Source organism: Carassius carassius, chromosome 42 (assembly GCF_963082965.1).
Source record: "Carassius carassius chromosome 42, fCarCar2.1, whole genome shotgun sequence".
Lineage (NCBI taxonomy): Eukaryota > Metazoa > Chordata > Actinopteri > Cypriniformes > Cyprinidae > Carassius > Carassius carassius.
Genome location: NC_081796.1, coordinates 18,694,617 through 18,712,198, shown reverse-complemented (window position 1 = coordinate 18,712,198; position 17,582 = coordinate 18,694,617). Strand labels below are relative to the sequence as shown.

Here is a 17,582-nt window from a genome sequence, read left to right as displayed (position 1 = left end):
CATGGATGGATCTCTGGCCCCGTTGCGGCCCCAGGGCGTTCGTGTTTGAACTATTTTAGGCGATTAGCTGGTGTTTAGCGCAATCGCAGACTCAAGCACACTCTCATGGGGATCTTGTGCTGAATCATTTAACAGCCTGGGCTTACGTATGGAATGTTTCACCCCGTTGTCTCCGCATCGGACGATTCCGGTGACACGGCGATGTGTGATGTCGCTAAAAATATGTATGTCAATCGAATTCTCCTGACCGGAGTCCGGCTGGGGATTTGCGCTTCCCGAGAGACTGTCACGACGGATGCGTCTTTGACCGACTGGGGAGCTGTTTGTCAAGGGAGTTGGCACATAAACAGGTTGAAATTACTGGCTGTTTTTCTGGCTCTCCAGTATTTCTCGAATCTGCTGATCGGCCGTCATGTGCTGCTCAGATCAGACAACACAGCGGTTGTGTCATACCTGAATCATCAGAGAGGATTATTCTCTCGCCCCCTGTGCAGGCTGGCGAAACATGTTCTTTGTTTTCAGAACTAAATTCTATCGATCCGAGCTGTTCATGTCCCCGGACGTTGGACTTTGGAGCGAATTTGCTATCCAGGCAGACTCTGGAGCAAGCGGAGTGGGGATTGCACCCCCAAACGGTGAGTCTCCTATGGCAGATTTTCGGGGAAGCGAAGTGGAATTGTTTGCGTCAAACAAGACTACGCATTACCCGCTTTGGTTCTCCCTATGCCCTCCAGCACCCCTGGGCTTGGATGCATTAGCCCACAACTGGCCCAGGACCAGTTTGTATGCGTTTTCCCCCAATCTGTCTGATTTCGGCGGTATTATGCAGAATACGGGTGGACAGGGTGGAACAGCTGCTGCTGGTGGCTCCGCGGTGGCACACACACAGCCGTGGTTTGTGGATCTGATCAATCTGTTAGCGGGCTCTCCATGGGAGATTCCCCTCAGACAGGATTTATTATCACAAGCACAGGGACTGATTTGGCACCCGAGGCCGGATCTATGGAATCTGTGGGCGTGGCCTCTGAGCGGAGTGAGTTCATATGTCCCGGTCTTTCTGCTGAAACTACCGAGACTATACTGAATTCTAGAGCAGCTTCTACGAGACGCTTATATGCTTTCAAGTGGAGCCTGTTTATGGCCTGGTGTGAAACTCATAATATGGATCCAGTTTACTGCCCAGTGGCGTCAGTACTGGAGTTCCTTCAGGAACGTTTTTCGGATGGAGTGACACCAGCTACCCTAAGGTTTACATGGCAGCCATTCAGCTTACCACGAATATATAAATGGTGCCTCAGTGGGCCGTCATCCACTGTTTCTCGTTCATACAGGGTGCGCGACGGCTGAGGCCTTTCCGCCCCGTGCGGGTCCCTTCATGGGTTTTTCCATTGTGTTGTATGGTTTATCAGGGCATCTGTTTGAGCCCTTGGAATTGTTCCGGATAAATCCTGACTTTTATAGCACAGACTCTGTGGAAGTGTTGTTGCGACCAAGGCCTAATTATGTCCCTAGGTCGCATCTATCCCTTTCGCTTTCAGCAGGTGGTCCTGGAGGCTTTTTCTCCTGCTGCGGCGGAGTCTGGGGATCTAAGTCTTTGCCCTGTGAGAGCGTTAAAGACTTATGTGGATCGTACTGCCCCATGGCGTGAGTCTGACCAGCTGTTTGTCTGTTTTGGACATAAGAATAAGGCCATGCAGTTACGAAACAGCGCATGTCCCATTGGCTGGTGGAGGCTATTTCCTTGGACTATGAGGCGCGCGGGCTCGCTTCGCCCTTAGGAGTAAAAGGTCATTCCACGAGAGCAGTGGCTTCTTCTCAAGCCTTTCTCAGTGGATCTTCTATGGATGATAACTGTGCTGCGGCAGGCTGGTCCTCACCGAGCACTTTTATCAGGTCTTACAGTCTGGATGTGAGGATGGCTCCTGGCTCCCGGGTTCTCTCCGCTTGACCAGATGCTTCCTTGGATCCAAGCTATCAGGTACGTCAGGCGTGATGGTATAGCGTTCCCATACGTGGTGACGTCACCGCAGCATCGAAGTGACCTATGAAAGGGAACATCTCGGTTACGTATGTAACCTTGGTTCCCTGAATAGGGAACGAGATGCTGCGGTTCTGGCCGTGCCATACCTTGATAGCTTTCTTCTTCTTCTTCGTCATGAAATCTGAGGTAAATGGCGCGCGGCACCAGGTATATATATGCTTATGCATGCTGGGCGGTGCCACGCGCTATTTGGCCAATAAGATTGGCGGGATGGTATAGGGCTTCAGACATTCGTCACACCGAAGGTGTTCCCATACGTGGTGACGTCACCGCAGCATCTCGTTCCCTATTCAGGGAACCAAGGTTACATACGTAACCGAGATGTTTTGTCAGCCCTAAGACAATGGTCCCTCTGGGCCAAAAGGAAAAATTGGCACTAAATTAATTTAGTCTATTGATTGACTTCTGCATCAAAGAAGCAGTAAAAAAACAAATTATAGGCTATGAATGTCAGATGTCGTCACTCTCAAGCTATCAACCTGTTAGTATCTTCATTATCTTATCATTATTGTCTTACCCATGTAAACAATGTAAAGCACGACACTTAAAGAGGTAGTTTACCCCAAAAAGAAAATGATATAATTTACTCACTCACATGTCAATTCAAACTTGTATTACTTTTTTTCTGAGAAATAGAAACTAATATATGAATCAAAACTTGGGCCTGCTGTGATTTTTAGTAAACTCATTAACTCACAAAAAAAATATAATTGTGCTAATTAACAAACATTCAATGACTGTTGGTCATGGTTGTGAACTTGGATGGCCACTGCAAGTCATACATCTGACAATATGATATTCAAATAATGTCTGTGAGCTGCAGACTTTTCATTCCTGAAGAAAGCGGGGAAGGATTTAGGAATCAAAACGGAGCAAAATCAAGTGTTATCACTCAGCTTGCACAGAGGAAGCTTTCTGAAAGCCCACAAATAAACAATAATAATTTGGCATGCAAGCAACAAAGCAACTGTGATCCTATTTACTTGTGATTTCAACGACAGGATAATCTTTGGTTAAAATGTTCTTCCTTCTTCTCTCCCTCTTTTTAAATAAATTCAAATTATCGAGTCAGTTGAGCAAAATTAGAGCCCTTTTGTTTTTATTAGTGCGTATTACTGTTGAAAATTACAGATGATCACTGCGTTCTAGATTGCTATTGTTGTTCCGATCATCGACTGTCATTCTAAACTTAAGCTAACAAAGTCATTAAATTGACTCCCTCGCGCTCTCATTATGCGTGGTGTTAATAACCACTAATTAACTTTGCTTACGCGCGCGTCTGAGAGCACGTCTTTTTGTTCGCCCTTTCAAGCAGAGCAGCATCCAATTAAGTCACAGCAACAGGAATGAAGACACACCACCTCTGGAGCACAACTGTCATCAGAGTGGCTCCTAAATTCAACAGTGAGCCGCTAACCACACAGTAACCTCTAACACCAACTAATTAATAATCGGAACTTCCTGGCCTGCTTATTATATCTGATAGATAGATAGATAGATAGATAGATAGATAGATAGATAGATAGATAGATAGATAGATAGATAGAAACCACATTTTGTATTAATATGCAACTACCCTTAATTATCCACAATCAAAACGAATGTGGCGGAAACATTCCGCATGAATTACAACTGATTATTTAAAATAGCGTCAATCACGACGCAGTTATTGTTTAGTTTTCTGCTCAGTCGACTGGATTTATGCACGAGCGTTGTTCTTAACACCAGGAGATGGCGCTGCTTGAAAACGTGGGAGTCTACTGTATATTAGAGATTTAGACGCTCCAGCTGTTGAGCTGTTGGTATAACATTACCGAAACGATATAAAGTGTCACCTACTGTTACTTACAGTTTGAAGAAAGCTTCTCGTTATCGGAAAAGGGGATGGTTTGCATAAGCGCAGCCAAAACCCAACGGATGATGGGCCATGTAAACCCTGCAAAACAGAAGACGATTGTGTAAATTATCAAGTTAGGCTGTTGTGAAAATATGATTCACTGTGGTATCGGGTAATAGAGGAGCGTGAAACTGACTGGCACCCACTAACAGCTTGCCTGCCCGCACGTAGAGCGCTAAATAGACTCAGGACTGAATATGGGAAAATTGCGCTTTTTTTCTTCTTTTAAAGCGTGCGTGTAATTAGTGCATTTAAACAAAGCGCGGATGTCCTGCTGGCGGTAATAGTCCCTGACATTTCTTTTCTTGGGTTAATAACAGAGCTCGTATAAATGAATCAAATTGAGCCCCCAAATTACATAGCGACTTTAAATACCCGTCTGGATTACGCGCCTGTTTGGGAACGAGCAAAAATGTATTATATTGTTATTATTGTCAATACTCTATTCTGTTGATTTGCTTGTAGTTGGTGCTGAAGTTGCATGAAGAAGAAAAAAAATCATTCGTAGTAACAGGTAAGTTCAGTGTTGTTTATGAAGTATGTTAGAGGCTTTTTAAGATGGTAAGCTCATCTCAAAGTCCAATTAAAGCCAAACATCAAAACTTTTACAAATGTTTTTAAGCTCGAGCATTCTCCACATAGCCTACAGTATTTTTCATCTCAGTCAGTACCAGATCAGAATCATATAACATATGAAGAGGACAAAGTAAATTGCAGCTTCGTTGCAAGTTTGGGATTGAATTGTGAAAATGATCCTTTTAACATTGATGGGTCTGAGCGGCGGATAGGGTCATGCCATCCGCAGTAGGTTAAATAGACTTTCATTTAAAATTACATTCTCAATCTGTCTTCTCCAGTCTTCTGGAGTCTAGTTGCCTGCAGTAAGCTCTCACCGGCCTATTATCAGCACCCTCACTTTTTAAGTCAATCATCTATGGCTATCTGATCGCTTCACTCTGAGAGGACAGGCAATTAGGATAGGTGTGTGTATGGGACCAGGTGAACGATTCACCCGGTCAGGCTTGTATCTCCTTTTTGAAATGACTATGACACAGAGAGTGTAAAATAACATCAAATAATATCACAACTAAACAGATAGATAGATAGACAGAACAACCAAAATAAGACGTTCTTTTAAAAAATTGCTAAAATATAAACGTATGACACGAATAGTAACAAATCTAATATAAAGATAAAATAAAAAATGACAACAAAACAAATATATATAGATATATTTTTATAGTGTATTCTAATTCTGAGATCCCTTCTTATTTTTGTTATTATATATATATATATATATATATATATATATATATATATATATATATATATATATATATATATATATATATATATATATATATATATATATATATATATATAAGCCTATTGACTTTAAAATACACGATATAATAATAACAGTAATATAATGAATTTGTTTTCCCACTTGTTTGGATAAATCATTCGATTTCATATCAGAGTTTTTATTTATCTGCAACATAGCCTATTTAGACTTTCATCATTAATCTAATTTCAGTCTGAACGTGGAGGTGCCTATCCAGTAATTTCTGTCATCCATCACAACATTCGCTGAGTTCATACCGTTTAACTTTTAAAAGAAAAATATATAAGGATCCCCCTTGTTCCCTTGGGAGCCAATCGGATTTGCGTTACACGTCAATGCAACAGAATGGAGAGCGGAGCTACTGTGGATCAGTGCATATGGCATTAGCGGCCAGGGTGGGATAGGCAAGAGAGACGATTCAGATACAGTGTGTGAGAGAGTAAGAGTCACCCACTCGAGCACAACCTCGGACGATACAAATATGACTAGTCAGTATGACGACGATAGCCGCGACCGAAGCGAATGTAAAAGCAAGTCGCCCACCGTGCTTTCCTCCTACTGCATAGACAGTATACTGGGCAGAAGAAGCCCGTGTAAAGTCAGACAACTGGGAGTGCAAAGTTTGTCAACACCCGTCAGACCGGACCACGATCAGTCAGCTGAAGGTAAGCTCATAACGCTTTGAGGTTACTTTATTTCATGCTGTTTTAAGTTGTCACAAACATGGGATACAGTTAATTGATTTCGCGCGCCTTTAACTTTACAGTTGTAGAAATGTGTACAGAAATAGTGTCCTGGTGGTCAGAAGAAACCCCTCTGTGAAAACAGTAAAGTCCTGAAAGTTTAGAGAACCTCTCATTTAAATATATATATATATATATATATACATATTTGTAATTAAATGAGCCACGTTGAAATGCTTAATTTGTTAAAATAGATGTTTTAATAGTCTTCACAACTGAAAGTTTAGAGAACCTCTCATTTATATATATATATATATATATATATATATATATATATATATATATATATATATATATATATATATATATATATATATATATATATATATATATATATATATATAAAATGTATATATATATATATATATATATATATATATATATATATATATATATATATATATATATACGTATTTGTAATTAATTGAGCAACGCTGAAATGCTTAATTTGTTAAAATAAATGTTTTAAAAGGCTTCACAACTGTATGCCATTTGATAATCTTAAATTCCTTAGACAACCGTAAAAGAATTCATAGGACTTCTTCATGGACCAATACTTTGATCAAGCTAAATGTTTTTGAATATGGTAATCATTCATTACCATTGTACATATCAAATTGTCACTTGACAGCCATCACTGTAATAGTATTGAAGAACCTGTAAAAAATATATATATATTTTTTTATCCGTTAACCATATAATAAACTCAAAGACCTTAAGCAACAAAAAATGTTCTTTATGTTCTTGGCTGGAGCACGAATATGTTTTATTTTTAAGAGTGCGTAATATTTATAATACCCCCTAAAGCTGAAAAGTGAATGTGCGTATATAATGCTGTCTTAATTTACAGTGCTTGGTGCTTTTAAAAATATTACATTGCTTTATTTTTGTAGTCACCTCCAAAGAGAACTCGTTTGACTCGGACATGCACCTGCCACCCAAACTGCGCCGGCTCTACGGCCCTGGGGCGAAGTACCTGGACTCCGGGAGGGGGTTTCACCAACACCTAGAGAAGGGTGAGAGGGAGAGACTGCTGGACCAAGCCTGTGAGAGTCTAAAAATCAGCCAAGCGCCACAAGTCAGCATCAGCCGTAGCAAGTCGTACAGGGAGAACGCGCCCTTCAGCCAGAGTGATGAAGGCCAGAGCCCCGAGCGCACGGCGCAGGAGCTGGAGGAGCTCAGCACGCTGAAGTTTGAAGAAGATGTTGTCAAAGAGGAGGCGTGCGGAGACGCCAGTCTGTCTCCCAAGGATGAAGAGAGCATGCACAACGATGGGGATGTAAAAGATGGAGAGGATAGTGTGTGTCTGTCGGCCGGCAGCGACTCAGAGGAAGGGATGCTTAAACGAAAGCAGAGAAGATACAGGACTACCTTCACCAGCTATCAGCTGGAGGAACTGGAGAGGGCCTTCCAGAAAACCCACTACCCTGATGTGTTCACCAGGTAGATACACCGCATATTATGGTTTATAGATTTTGACAACAACGATGACAGAATAAATAATTAGGCCTAAGTCATGAACAGAATGCATGCCTAATATGTCAGCATTTTTTTTCTAAATATAAAAAAATGCATGTAACTAAAAACTAAATGTATATTGGTAGCCTAAATTAAGATAAATTTTAACTACTATTATATAAATCGAAAGAACATCAATAATCCATACTTTATTTTTTCAATACAAATAGCCTAACATTCGATGAAATAAACCTTTTTAAATGTATATTTAAAATTAAATATTTTTTACATATTTCAAATATTTGTAAAAATACAAAGCTCAACAAAATATTTTTAGAAGAAATTAAACTATGTAAACATCAGTTAATTCAAAAAGGGTATTCATGAAACAAAACCTTCTTGATATAGCCTACGATCAAAAATAAATTCCGTTAATAAGCTAAATTTGATTCTGTTTTGCTTTTCTAGAAAATAAAATGACACCTGATCATGTTATATTAAATCGAGGAGATAATCGGCGATTTATATCAGAGAAATTATCACTGAAATGTGTGCACACTCGTTTATGTCATGTCCTGTACAATTTATTATTTTACGACTGACATTAATACTGCTGGCGCAATATGAACATTCGTGATCGTCAAAACAAACATATGTGGGCCTTAGAGCTCAAGACCAGCAGCAGCCTTCTTCAGTCTCAAATGATTTAATTAAGATGTGTATTTAACTGTGACTGTCATGAAGAGGTTTAGGCACATTTTTTTAGTGTTATTGATCAAATAAATTTTTTGGGTTCATGTTAATTTGGAACAGCATTAGAAAAAGTAAGCCATAAAAATGCCGACAAGACAAATATGAAATATAGCCTAGGTTAAACATCACAAACAATTAAAAATGTCATGGTTTTAAATAAAATAGCATAATAATATTACGCTTATTTTTATATGGATGTGATGGTATTACTTGTGTCATGGATATACAATTTGAGTTAAACTATTTTGTTTATGAAATATGTTGCTATACAATTGATGTCCTTTATTCAATAACTAACAGAAATCACAGTTTACGAAATTAGAATTTAGTTTTTGGACTTTATTTTTTAAAACATTGCCCTACATTTATTCGTTATTCGTAGTCAAGTTGCATTAAAGAAAAATAATCAATATGCCACATCACAAGTCTAACAAATAAAAAATATATATGTCTGCCTAATGACAAATTTACTCGAGGACCGTTTTTCTTTAAGCAAAATGTTCGTAGTTGATCACGAAATATCGATGTTTTTATTGACGTGGTAGATAATTGTCAAATTTAGCCAGGTATATTTTCAGTAAATGCCCAATTGTCATATAATAGTCTAGATGCCATTATTTCCATCATTATGTTGTTACAGTCAGTGCACTAAAGCCTCGCCCGACGAAACGAGCCATTATGAAAAACGTACAAGTTATCCGTTCGATTCTCATCAACTCCAAACTGCTTTGATACTTTTCTGACAATTTAGGCAAAATCTGTTTTCTTACAGTGTTCGTGAAGGGGGGAAAACCCTGTACACATTTTGATGATCTATATTTTCAATTCCAGAGAGGAGCTGGCGATGAGGCTGGATCTGACAGAAGCGCGCGTGCAAGTGAGTGCCAACTTTTTTCTTTCTAGCACAAAAAAAAAATAAAAAAAAAAATAAAAAAAAAAAAAAATATATATATATATATAATTTAAATGCATATTAATATGAGCGTGTACTATAGCCTGTAAAACACAGTTGAGAACCTTGACTCCATTCAGATGTTAAAAGGATTTCAGTTGCAGCGATTTGAGAAAGATTGCCTTTAATAGGCTATGACAACTTGTAGACATTTTGAAGGTAAAGATTAACTATGATGTGAGCCTGCGAATTCTTGCAATTTGCTTAGGCTACTTATAGACGTTAAGACAATATACCTAATGGTCTATATTTAATTTCATTTTAAAGTGACAATCGTAAACTTGGTTAAATGACCCTGCACGTCATGGCAAGGTCTTTCCTGTTATCGAAAGTTATTATACACAATAGAGCGAACATTTTAGCGGCAATTACACAGACGCCCCTGATTCATAAAAGCGCACTTAGCGAGAGAGCAAACACTGCTATTCCAGGGAGAAAATGGTGTTTGAATTATCATCGCAAGCGCGGGGGAGAGGGAGGGGTAGGGGGGATAATGCTATTTGATTTCCCATTTTGTGATTGCAATAGACCGGCATTGATCCGATGCTTTGCACTTGGAACGAGTGAGAGACTATTAAGGGTGTTTGCCACCCCTCCTTTCTCTATTCAAAGCGTGGCTCGCATGTTCAAGCCCAACTCTCATAACCAAAGAGACAGTGCAAACATGAGGAAGCTACCAGGGTTATATTGGCCGTGTAAAACAACAGATGTCAGTTTAGAGATGTGGGAGAACAAATCACTTAACAGGCTCGATCAGGAGGTGATAAAGCTAATAAATGCCCTAGGGGCCACGTAATGCAAAATGTTTGGAGCATTTGAGAGGGGGGCCAAGGTCCCCTTTGGTTTGTCTGACACTTTCCTTCATTATGAAGTCCCTGTCTGCAGGTCATGTTCCTGCGGCACAACATGGTGGGGTTCAGCAGGATAGGAGGGGGATCGTGGGAAAATTAAATAGCCTTTTCAAGCAACTTTCATTTGAAGGAATTTAATTTAAAGTGCATTAATTGCTATTGGATGCCGTTCAGCTGTTATTCTGATATCTTTTGTTAACATGGCTCTTAATTACCATGCTCCACCCCGTTTTTGCTCTTCCCGAACCAGACTTTAACTAGCAAAGTTAGGCTAACAGACCGTAAGTTTGGGGCAATGTAATTACCCTTGACTTTCAGCCTATTTGTCACCTCATTAAAGCGAACCAAATATTGCACATGAACAAGAGCGACAAGCTCATGATTAAATGACCATGCAGGCCGTCAGGTGAAATAATAATGGCTTTGGATCAGAAATGGGAAAGGACAACTTCTCAAGGTCTCACTTAAAACTTAATCACATAGATGCATTCATCTGAACACCAGCAGTTGTTAGTAAAGTTTGGACTTTAATGAGGCTTCTGTCCCAACTCTCAGGTTTGGTTTCAAAACCGAAGGGCAAAGTGGAGGAAACGTGAAAAGGCAGGTGTCCAGGCTCACCCCACAGGCTTGCCCTTTCCCGGGCCGCTGGCAGCCGTTCACCCCTTGAGTCACTACCTTGAAGCAGGACCCTTCCCACCTCACCCTCACCCAGCTCTGGAGTCAGCGTGGACCGCCGCAGCAGCAGCTGCTGCTGCATTCCCTGGCCTGGCACCACCCCCAAACAGTTCTGCCCTCCCTCCTGCTACCCCCCTCGGCCTAGGAACCTTTCTGAGCACAGCAATGTTCAGGCATCCGGCCTTTATTGGACCTACTTTTGGCAGGTAAAGACCATTTGCGATCACAAGGTTCCAAAAGCAGGATTTGCCAGTGATGCCATAGAAGAACCATTTTGGGTTCTCCAAAGAACCTATCAGTAAACAATTCTTAAAATAAATATTTTTATTATTGCAAACATTTAAATAATCTAAACAACCCTTAGACCTCCAGTCTAAAGATCATTTTGTGCAATGGCAAGGTTCCATTTGTTAAAGTTTCTTTATGGAACCATAAATCCCAACAAATAGCCTTTCTTTCTAAGAGTGTAATATATATAGTATATAGCATATTTCTGTATGAGTGCAGTATCACAGGAACTCTCTTCTGTTTAGACTCTTCTCAAGTATGGGTCCTCTGACAAGTGCTTCCACGGCTGCTGCTCTCTTGCGCCAAACTGCGCCGCCAGTGGAGAGTCCAGTGCCGCCACCGACAACCCTGCCAGAACCTCCTTCTTCCTCGTCCTCTATGGCCGCCGACCGCAGGGCATCCAGCATCGCAGCACTGCGTCTCAAAGCAAAAGAACATTCTGCACAATTGACCCAACTGAACATTCTGCCTTCCAGCAATGCAGGGAAGGAAGTGTGCTGATCCTTCTCCTTAAAAACAAAACAAAATATTAAAGAAACCATCTCAACAGAAAGCATGACCAAATCCATTTAGCACTAGCACACCGGAGACCTGTTCGACACTGGAGTCATCAAGTCACATTGCCTCCAACTGGACATGCACCAAACATGTTTCAAAACCCTGAACATAAAGATTCTGAGTGTAATGTAGGCACCTCAGAGGGTAAGTTAGGGAGGCTGTGCTTGGCAAAGTCATTAAATCAATTTGGTCTTTTGGGTCAGGAGCAAATGTGGCAAAAGACACATTTACACCCACACAGAGAGGAATCACTGGAACCACACTGCAATACAAACAGAACTCGTCGTTTCTTCCTAGTCTTCTCAGTGCTGAAGCAGAGATGGTTCAATATGCCAAAGGGAACTCCCACAACCTGCTACCCATCCTGAACCATATCCATTCATGTTTGGCCTCAATATTGGCAAAACAAATCATATTTCTGAAAGATGAATATTCAGGTTTACTTTCTGTTTGTTTCCAACTCTTATGTTAATTAAATATATTTAGGAGAAAAAAATAATGAAAAAGAAATGCTTTGTTTTAAGGATGAACAATGTGAAAATCTAAACTTTAGCCTGTTTACTGATCTGCTAAGAGTATCCTGTATATAAAGCTCTGTTTAAAAAGGGAATGAAAATGGAGTCAAAATGACAAGAAAAAATTGTTTATTTGAAAAGATGTTTTGAGAATATGCTCTCTGTGTAGTACTGTAGGAATGGTTTCACGTAGACTCATCCTTTGTTCATTTGATTCAAATTTTTAGATGATTATTTATGTCTGACCGGTAGGGATCTTGAAATCCATACCGGAAAGTTTTGCTATTCAGTGAGAATTTTCCCTGTCGCACGCAGGGACCAAGTCGGAATAAAAGAAACTGGTGAAAAAGAGATCCTTCTGTATTATTTACAAAAGATAATGCTATTTGAATTTAGTGAAATAATACGTTTACACTTATTAAAGGTTATCAATCATTTTATTTAATGTTTATATTTTAATAAAGAGTTCAAAATTAAATAGCCTTAATCACTAATATAGCCTACTTGGCAAGCAGTTCTAAAATTGAGCAAATAAAACTAAATCTTTATGTATTTTAAATAATAGCCTATACAATTTTCTTTGGTAAAATTAAATGTGTAGATCGAAAAAAAGAATGAAAAAAAAAAAAAATTATATATTATATATAAATTATATAATAATATATATATTGTTTTATAGTGCCGATTTGTAGTCATAAGAGTTAATTTCTAGAAGTAAATAAGCAATTATTTAGTAGGGAGCCTGGAGTCACAAATAGGAGAAAACAAGTGGTCACTTAAAACATGGATCAATTACCACAGCAGTTCAGTGTAATGCTAAACATTTAGTCGTGGAAAGATCTTTTTTAGCTTGCTATAAATGATTGAGAATAATTTATGTCGAGCATAACCAAAATAACGTATTTATTTTTATTTAGTCAGATGATGATATTCATGAAGGCTCTATCCTTCAAACCTTGATAAAAAGCGGCTTAATTATTCCGCCATCTCATCCGTTGTAGGCCTTACAACTTTGTAGAGGAGCTAAATTGGGCGCAGCATCTGTAAATGCCCAACTCCGTTAAGTCCCTTTTTCATTAATGAAGTAACAAGAAGTTTATCAAAAAGTCTTTCTTTCGAATTCCTTAATTCCCCAAATCCCTCTTCGTTGGATCTGACGTCGGATGCTATTACTACAGTCAATGCCCTCCATTCAAACGAAGTCACATTCGCCCGTTTGACCCGTCCATGGTGTCGAACCAAATCGCGTGAAATTACCTCAAGGATTTATTTTCTCCTTTATCGCGCGCGCCGCTGAAAAGATTTCTCCTTTCCTTGTTTTACCCGCGCTAATCCGTTTCATTATGACGCTACAAACAAGCAGGATCAGTGAAGATGGAACGCACGAAATGAAGACTGCTTGGGAGGCGTGCATGGGGGATCAGTGCTTTATAACAACTTCTTCTCCTAAATATCTCGCGCCAAGGACCCCCGTCTAGCAGCAAGTCTATATTAAACATGTTGGCATGCAAGAATATGTTCAAAGAAGCATTAAGCAAAGAAACCAATCTTCTCTCCAGTGCCATACCTCCAAGCGAGGTGCATGGTCTTTTTCCCCTCTATTTGTGGAAGGGATCACTGGAGCGTGCAGCCCACTGCTGTTGGGATTTTTATGAGATTTTATAGAATGCCTTAATCTTATTGTGAACCTTATTAATGAATCGCAAACCAATTTGCTCATAATATCTGGGGAATGTTGGCCAGAATTGTAGAGGCATTGACCTGAAGTGCTTAGGGCGACTTTCTCTTTAACTCTTTTCTTACAATGCGTGAATGAAGGAAGAAACCGGCTTTGTGGAGAGTGTGTAGATGATTCATTGCCAATGTTCTGACCACAAAATACACTCAAGAGTGCCAAAACACCTGTTTGGGAACCGCCAATAAAAATGAAAGGCTCCAAGTCATTCTAGCAAAATGAGTGCATATTTCATTTAAAAACAAAAAACAAGACCATAAATCATCACCATCAAACATTCTATCAGACAAAAATAGCTTTAAATATTAATACAGTTTATCTTTAGTCTTGTGCAAAGTAATGACACAATGTCTTTATTAGAAAGAATTTATGTTCCTACAAAAATTAATCTGCAAATAGTCTACTGTACAAACTCTTGGGAGCAGGGTTCCATTTTTAAGATTGTACTGACAAAAGTTAGTCCTTGTTTTTTTTTTTTTTTTTTTAATGGAACTGCATCATTTTAATAACCCTTATGACAGTAATGGTCAATACAACAGAAAAAAAGGATATATAATAGATATATTTCTCACAAAATCAAAATGTGCGAATTTGCTATACTAATAGAAACAGCTGAGGGGAAGGCAAAATGGTATCTTTATAGAATTTTTTAATAGTAACTTTTTTAAAAGTCATTTACATGTTCACAAATAACACAACAGCATTTTTCGTTTTTGAGAAAAGACCCACCTATATGCAAACTACAACATTACAAATTAAGTGTACTTTGACAGTCCATACATGTATGGTCAAATTTCACATGCATTTCCTTGATTTTAGCTCACTGGGTTGTGCTTCAACAACCAGCGAATAATCACGCCTTTTCCATCCCGACACAGCTCGAGACAGCGAGGTTAGGTGAAAGCACTAAAGGCGCTTTGATGAGCCTTTCGTCTCCAATTGGAGCAGTTGAGTAAGAAATCACAGTGAAAAGGGCTGAATGGCGGGCCACTGGAACCTTGTCCCCTTTTGGTGTGCCTTAATTCCTTCGTCTCTTTTACCCTCATCCAATTAGTCCAGTGTATTAAGCGGTTTATCATCTCATAGCCTGCTATTCAGAGAAACAAGAGGAGCACTTTGCAATAGGGCCGGCTTTCCTTTTGACACCCACGGGTACTTACATATTCCACGATGCCATGAATAATAGAGAAAGAATAGGGCACTAATTCCCTCATCAAAGAGAACCTTGTCCACCGCTTTGCTCAACACCACCATTCTGGTCAAAAAGACAGGCAATAAAGCTTAGCATAACAAAAACGAATCATTCTTATTAACTTAGTGAGGTAAATTAATGCAAAGCCTTGTCTGCATTGAGTGGCCCAGTTTGAAAACAGCCTCCGCTGGCACGACAAAAGCGCGTTCACAGTTAAAGGAATGTCCCACTGAAAACCCCACATCATGTGACGACTTAATCTTATAAAAGTTTGACATGAGTTTCAGGAACTACCTGCATTTGTTAAGTATCGTTCCGAAGCACACATTAAGCTAAATGTATATATGGGTTGATGTATGTTTAATACATCAGCAGCAAAGGCCTACAATGCGCAAAATGCCGTCTGTCATGCTGTGGACAGAAAGTAGCTCTTAAGTGTTGCTGCACTCTCCAAGGTCGGTGCCATTAGTCGCAGCCGTTTAAGTCAATTTTTTTCCAAGCATGGCATTTATGGAAATTGACATCTGATGAAATGGTTTAAGACATCGTCTAACTGTCATTATAAACACATGGAATGAGCGAGTGAAGCACCACATTCTTAAACCCAACTCGATTTAAGTGGACTAATCTCCTCGCTTTCACACACTCTTGGCTTGCTATTCTCCAGGTCTTGAAAATGGAGCCTTCCATTTGGAGAAGTTAACTCGCCCTCTTCAAATGTGTAAATGTCATCACTCCCTGCAGCATGGTGAAATAAAATAACCAAAATGGGGGGGGGGGGGGGGGGGGTGAATATAAAAATACTTTTACTGATGTTTCAGTATCAAAAACAATTAAGAATCTAGAGGCACTTTTATAAAAGCAATAAACGTCCAAAATATGCAACACAACCCGCCAGTCTCAGACCAAACGATGCAATTTGTCTAATACATTTGCAACATGCCAGCTGAGAGCAGTTCAGATAGGAGTTTAAACATTTGAAACTCCACAAATCACTGGCTACCTCTGTATCATTGGCTAATTGCTATGCTGTTAAAGATGAAGGGGGCAGTAGAGAAGTCATTACTGAACTAAGACCCCTTCAAACCGCTACAAGTCCCCATGAACTTGCCTGTCATTACCCCTGATTGTTATCTCAAAAACCCTGTGTGTGTGTGGTGCTACCCGGGGAGTGGGGGGCTGGGTTGTGTTGAGAGCGTCTTTAGCCGCTTATCATGGCCATTTTACCACAGACTCATCATCGATTAGACCTGGACAAAGGCTAAATGGGATGGGACACAAGAACACAGATTACAGTGAGAGACAGGTGCTCAAACATGGAAAAGTTTGGTGATTACATGCAGACTGACTGTGAGCTCGTCACCTTTGACCTTAATTCATATCCAAGCCATCAGGATCAAAAATGCTGTCAGGTATTACAAATGCACAGTGAGGTGAGCTAGTATATAGCATCGATTACAAAACCACAAAGTGTATTTACAGCAGACCGGAATTAAAAGATGAAAACATAACATAGTAAGGCTTCTCTTGGTAGTCAGAAAGGCATAAATATTATGCCATATCTGATCACCCAGGTCTTCTTCAGACAGTTGATCAGTACTTGAGGGCTGTGAAGGCCTGGAAAAGTTTGGCGAGGTTGACCTCAGAGTATCCGCTGGTGAAGAGGACGTTGTCCATTACATCCTTCAGCATTTTGTACACACCCTTTTCTTCTTTCCAGCCAATCTTGAATTTCACTGAGAAGAAAACGAGACATTAAAAACCATCAAACTGTTAAAACTTTTTTGATCCCAAGGACACCCCATCCATATAATCCCTCATGCCTCCCTAAAATATATAAAATATAATGGAGGCTAATATATATATATATATATATATTTTTTTTTTTTTCTCCAATGTTTAAACACCCATTTTATATTATCAAAAAATGAAAAATAAATATAAATGCATAAAGGATGATATTATAAAGACAATATTACATAACTGACACATTGTTGCAAAGGCCAAACTATAAAAATGTTTAAATTATTAAAATATCTGAACAACCACAATGTCGCTGTAGCACAGTGAAAATCTGTAGTAAGATACAACATTTTTCTATTTGTCATTTCCTGAAAGTCACAATGAAGAAAAGTATAAAATACATAATTTTTTAAAATTTATTTTGAGTTTAGAGTTAGAATTTGGCTAGTTAGCATGCTGTAGTACAATCAGACTTAAGAGAAAAAAAGAAAAGTCAGCAAATTCAGTAGTCAATCTTTACTGTAAAGAATAAGTAGTGTATACCAAAAAGTTTTGATTACTCTAAATAACTAAATATATTAAAACAGTATGTGTTAAAGACAGTACTTTTATGAAAGTGACGTTTTCCCAACCATACATTTAGTTACAAATATATTAATCCGATTTGTATTTACTTCCACCTATATGCAACTACAAAAACACGAGCCCGGCAGCAGACAGGGCTGGAGTGGATCCATAATGAGTCAAAACTGATACGAAAAGAAAAATGTCAGTCATAATATCGAACTATTCTCACGGACATGTGCTTGGAGAGGTCTATCAAGTGTCATTTCAAA

The 17,582-nt window shown here is 39.1% G+C and overlaps 2 protein-coding genes and 1 long non-coding RNA gene across 3 annotated transcripts in view; 1 reads left to right on the top strand and 2 right to left on the bottom strand.

The window, feature by feature from the left end:
- LOC132124031 (uncharacterized) overlaps window positions 1-17,582 on the bottom strand; it is a 130,376-nt gene that overhangs the window by 9,210 nt on the left and 103,584 nt on the right. The gene's annotated exons all lie outside the window — the stretch shown is intronic.
- Window positions 5,620-12,422, top strand: LOC132124027 (aristaless-related homeobox protein). The gene is made up of 5 exons (XM_059534762.1): window positions 5,620-5,948; window positions 6,920-7,469; window positions 9,069-9,114; window positions 10,596-10,921; window positions 11,249-12,422. The coding sequence occupies exons 1-5, from the start codon at window positions 5,765-5,767 to the stop codon at window positions 11,502-11,504; spliced, it is 1,362 nt and encodes a 453-aa protein (XP_059390745.1). The 5' UTR covers window positions 5,620-5,764; the 3' UTR covers window positions 11,505-12,422.
- The window catches only part of LOC132124026 (DNA polymerase alpha catalytic subunit-like), a 56,444-nt gene continuing 53,194 nt past the window's right edge, over window positions 14,333-17,582 (bottom strand). Inside the window, 1 exon segment of the mRNA XM_059534761.1 lies at window positions 14,333-16,739. Coding sequence (XP_059390744.1) covers window positions 16,597-16,739 — 143 coding nt within the window. The 3' untranslated portion in view covers window positions 14,333-16,596.

What these genes read in the sequence shown, in the direction of transcription:
- LOC132124027 (XM_059534762.1), top strand. Translation starts at nt 5,765, where the DNA reads ATGACTAGTCAGTATGACGACGATAGCCGCGACCGAAGCGAATGTAAA. An exon ending in TACCCTGATGTGTTCACCAG is followed by an intron (nt 7,470 to 9,068) that starts GTAGATACACCG and finishes TTTCAATTCCAG; the next exon opens with AGAGGAGCTGGCGATGAGGC. An exon ending in ATTGGACCTACTTTTGGCAG is followed by an intron (nt 10,922 to 11,248) that starts GTAAAGACCATT and finishes TCTTCTGTTTAG; the next exon opens with ACTCTTCTCAAGTATGGGTC.